The sequence below is a fragment of the Pectinophora gossypiella genome, chromosome 16 (genome assembly GCF_024362695.1).
Source record: "Pectinophora gossypiella chromosome 16, ilPecGoss1.1, whole genome shotgun sequence".
Lineage (NCBI taxonomy): Eukaryota > Metazoa > Arthropoda > Insecta > Lepidoptera > Gelechiidae > Pectinophora > Pectinophora gossypiella.
In genome coordinates this window covers 8579777-8584461 of record NC_065419.1, presented here as the reverse complement: position 1 = coordinate 8584461, position 4685 = coordinate 8579777, and the positions used below count along the sequence as shown (strand labels likewise).

The following is a 4685-nucleotide window of genomic DNA, read 5'->3' as shown; positions in this document are numbered from 1 at the left end:
TTAATAATTCAAGTTTTGCTAGGTTTATGTTTTATTGTCATATAATATTAGGTGGTTTGAAGTAAGTATAAAATACTACTCATGCATAACATAACTAAGGATAACTGGCAGGTATACATAACACTATTTCACATATAAATATTCTACACCATCAACGGAACTACACATTAACTGTTAAATATACATGGTATTATATACACTATAACATTACAAAAAGAATAAATTACACATTATACTTAAATACATTAATAAAAACAGGGTTTGCGGTGGCAATGTTCTAGCACTAAATAATGTTTAAATAAATAAATAACGGAGATTCATATCTTCAGGTCCTTAAAACTGGCTTATTCTGTGTAGGGGACATCAATCTCGGGTGTTGGTTTGTGGTAGATGGTGACATCCTGAATCCAGAAGTTGTGGAGGTCCCTAACCTGCCAGTAATGAACAGGCCTGTTGAAGGGGTAACCCAGAGGGTCGTCGGTCATGCGGACAGCTCCGCTGCCTACGCCAAGAGACAGGGCGGGGTCGAAACCAGTGCCGTAGGGAACCTTGGGCGCACGGTACTCGGAGATGTAGACCACCAGCACGAACGGCATACCGCCGACGCGACCTGCGAAACAAAATAATCAGTTTTCAGAATCTTATAAAGTCTCGTGTCACTAAACGATTCAGAATTATTTATTTTTAGCCACCTATAACAAACGCAGCTGTAGGTTTCTCTCTTATAAACGTTGGCAATGCCTACCCGATGGGCAATACTGGTGTAGAGTTAATTATTTATCAACTACATCACATCAGTAATTTTCTGAAATTACTGATTTCAGAAAATTACTGATGACTCACTTCACTCTTGTCGGTGTAGTATTCTCCATGCTACTTTTTAGGGAAAATAGGGCATTTTCTGGTGCCTTCCGCCACGCAGTACTCTGACTGACGCGAGTGTGATGGCGTGGTGTGACTACTCTGGAGAGTAGTCAACAAGTATCAACTACAGAAAAGACGTAAAATTATAGGAGCATGGCTTACCTCTGGGAAGAGCGAGGCGCTGCGGGAAGCCGTTGAACCTGTGAGTCTGGTCAAGAACGAACTGTCCCTTTCCGTGTACAGCGTTCTCAGCCTCTTCGTAAACCGTGACGTGAGACGGCCAATGCTCAACCATGTACACGTTCTCATTAGAGTCGCGTTTGATCACAGAGTCTCCAACGGGCACTGAAAAATGTTATGAGGATTGGTGTTACAAAACAAACCGTAATATTAAAATAATTTAGGAATGCGGTTAAAACTTACAGTCGTGAGTCCATTGGTCGAGAAGGACGAAGTTCTCTGTGTTCTGGTGCAGAGGAATCTCGTAGCCACGGCTGTCGTATTTGGGAGCAAGGAACAATCTGACTACGACTGTCTTGGCTGCCTCACTCTTTACATTGACGCGAACTTGATAGACTTTGTGGTTCAACTGCGGACGCTGGACAAGTACACTGACTTCATCGACCACACCGGTACCTGTGAAGTTATAAAAGAATCGCTTAATTGTCAGCAAATTATTACAAAAAATGTAAAGACTTAAATGTAAAGTAGAAAGACTTACGCTCATGCTTGGTCAGATGGAGGTGATTGGTGACATTGACGTAAGAGTGCTCGAAGTACGTGACCAGCTTGTCAACCTCAACCTTCTGGATCTTGACAGAAGGAAGAGCTAATTCCTCAGGTTTGTAGAGAGGCAGCTGCCTCTGCCAGTAAGTGAATAGGTTGAGGACGCGCTTCCAGATCATGTAGAAAGCAGGGTCGCGTAGGGAAGTCTGGTATTGTTCCAAGACCGAAGGTAGGACTAGAGGAACATGGCTGCAAAAATAAATAAATTAATGTACCCAAGTGAAAGTATGGGGAAATAAAGACACTCATATGTAAAATTTTACGTACTGTTGATACCACTCAACATGGTCATGAACAACAGAGTTTCCAAGAACGACCTTCCACAGGGTGACAAAGTCTTTGTAGAGCTGAGTGTTGGGAGAGTCAACGTTGGCTTCAATGATGTTTCCAAGAACATCGATGGCCTCCGGCGTGCGAATGTCAATGCGTTCTCCATGAACCTAAAACATATTTAGCGGTAAGAAAATCGCAAAAAATGTTATTATTTGAATATTTAGTATTTTACCATTATGATTTAATTTACTAATATTATCATATATCCGGAGTACTTACAGTTTCAACGTATCCACGGTCAATAGCATCACGAATGCGACGTTCGTAGTCATCGATCTCGGTAAGTTCATCAACGAGATGGGGTTGCAGAAGGTGGTAGTGGTTAGGCCTGACCGGGTAGGGGATTCCGTTGTGGTGGAGAAGACCAGACCAGTATCCGTGCTGTACTACATCAGTGCCGAGTTCAGGAATCTCGGTTTGTCCATTAGACAATCTTTCCAAGTAGTAACGAGCCACAATTTGTTTGTGCACAAACCAGAACCATTCGCCACGTCTGTCCTTAACCAGAGGGCAAGTTTCGCCTCCCAGCCAGAAGGGATAAGTCAAGTGCATGTTGTAGTAATAAGTGTTAAGTTCATGGTCATTGGTGAAGTAAGCAAGCGAGTCTTCATAAACGTACGGCCATACGGTTTCATTCCACCTAATGACAATGTTGTCGTTCCATACGAAAGTAGATGGAAAGTGTTCGATATTCGAAATGCCATGAGTGTTCAACCTCTGAGCAGTGGTCATAATTTCACCATTGTGGAAGAATGAAGGGAATATCTCGTAGATGGGAGGAACAATGAGTCCCTGAGTATCATGGCGGTGGAGGATAGCAGCGGAGAGAACGTAGACAAAGACGCCTTCGTTGATGTGTTGCCTGAAGAACACGGCGGTCTTGTAGAACGTGTCGTAATCTTTAGCAGAGTACAACACGTTGAACAAGGTCACGGCCTCGAATCTGTGGTCGGGGTTCAGGATAGTGAACGGCACGGCGCGGGGCAGGAGACCGTTCTCCCACAGCTCTCCGAAGATCTTGACAGCTGTGACATTCTACAAATAAGAAGATAATTTAAAATTAGTACGAAGGGTTGCGATTTTTTCGAAAAATATTTACATGTCAGAGTGTCAGCTATAACGCTAATACTTGTTGATTTCATTACTTATATTAAACATTATCGGATCAAGTTATCCACAAATACTTACGGTGTAATGTTCAATACTCTTTTCAATGTCCCAGCTTTCAACAATTTTCAGCTGATCCGGAATGAACACAGGCTCGTGAATATGATAGAACAGTTCCGAGAGCTGCAGTTGTTTTTGAAGAAAGACCGGATCCGCTGGAAAAGATTTGTGCCAATTAGTATGCCTTCAATATCATGTTCCATAACAACGGTGTGCTCACTGATCACACACTACAGCAGTACGGGTGATTTATTGAAGTACTAATTTCACGTCTTTACAACAACTGTAAAATAAGTTTTTTTTTTTTAATAAGTTTAGTTTTTGATTTAACCTTATTTCAAATATTTTTCGAGCCTTTTATCTTCGTATTATTTTATTATATTTTATTTTATTTATTTAAGGAACATACAGCTTTTATAAAACTATATGTACAATAGTCAATCAAGTTTTCACCAAAGAATAAATAATACCTGCTATTGGGTATGTGGGGTGAAACAATTTTATTATTAAATACTACTAGATCCCACTGCATTTTATTCAAATTTCTCATTTAGGGTAGAATATAGTCAAAGTAGAAACAATATTCTGTATTTTTTCTGGAACTATACAAAAACAATTCACCATAATTTACCATAAGATTAAGATTTTGTAAAAAAACTACACCACTGGACATAATTATTTAATCAGGTTTTGGACACTCATGACCAAAATGGTGGTACTAGTGGTATATAAGGTAGATCGACGATTTTTTAGTTTCACTAATTATTAGATCAGATCTACTTACCAATTTTTTGCGGTAAGGCCTTCTTGGTAGGGTCCGCGAACCCACCAGCCACCAAAAGGGCCACCACACACAACACCAATCGAGCCATGATCGTCAGTGCTCCCAGCTGCACTCAGACGCATATTTATACCCAAACTGGAGACGATAAGGACCATTACCTGCACTTGAAATGTGATATGAATTCTTTATCAGTCATAGGTCAGGTTTTGGCTATAATTACCGATGTCCTATGAAAGTGTAGTGAATGTTACGTTATCTATCACGAGTTGGAGTAAATATAGTAAAATTTATTTTACATTTATTGTACAATTATATTTGATAAAACAAAGTATGATTTAATAAATAAAATTTAATAAATTCGGAAAGCTCATTACTATTACAAGGATCTTACTAAAGATGGTCTCAATTTTGCTAAGTTCACTCGGTAGATTCGAATTTTTAAGTTGTTTATTTCTTTGAAACCATTAAAATCAACTTGATTTACTTCAGCTACTTTCACAGTATAATGTCTTACAGCATTTTGCTGTGCATTTTCATTAACAATTATTATCATACAAAAAAGAGCAGTTCAGGATATCTATATAATCGCTCTCTGTTGTCGGGACTCTCTAAAAGGGAGTTGCTTAAAGCAATTTATACACGAACTGTTGCAAATCAATATATTTAAGATAACATTATGTATGTACGTAAAAATGTACGAGTATCTCTCCTTCCGAGAAACTGTGCAAGACATACAATACAAGGAATTCAA

The 4685-nt window shown here is 39.4% G+C and overlaps 1 protein-coding gene across 1 annotated transcript; it reads right to left on the bottom strand.

Moving 5' to 3' along the window:
• Positions 1–4073, bottom strand: LOC126374075 (acidic juvenile hormone-suppressible protein 1-like). The gene is made up of 8 exons (XM_050020545.1): positions 3935–4073; positions 3172–3305; positions 2203–3018; positions 1918–2090; positions 1586–1839; positions 1288–1500; positions 1027–1209; positions 1–610 (listed from the first exon to the last, which is right to left on the bottom strand). Exons 1-8 carry the CDS (start codon positions 4020–4022, stop codon positions 345–347), a joined length of 2127 nt encoding a protein of 708 aa, XP_049876502.1. The 5' UTR covers positions 4023–4073; the 3' UTR covers positions 1–344.
• Positions 4074–4685: the final 612 nt, after the last annotated feature.

Coding starts and splice junctions, on each gene's coding strand:
- LOC126374075 (XM_050020545.1), bottom strand. CDS start 4,022: ATGGCTCGATTGGTGTTGTGTGTGGTGGCCCTTTTGGTGGCTGGTGGG. Junction 1,840..1,917: donor CATGTTGAGTGGTATCAACA/GTACGTAAAATT, acceptor TTATTTTTGCAG/CCATGTTCCTCTAGTCCTAC. Junction 1,501..1,585: donor CCATCTGACCAAGCATGAGC/GTAAGTCTTTCT, acceptor ATAACTTCACAG/GTACCGGTGTGGTCGATGAA.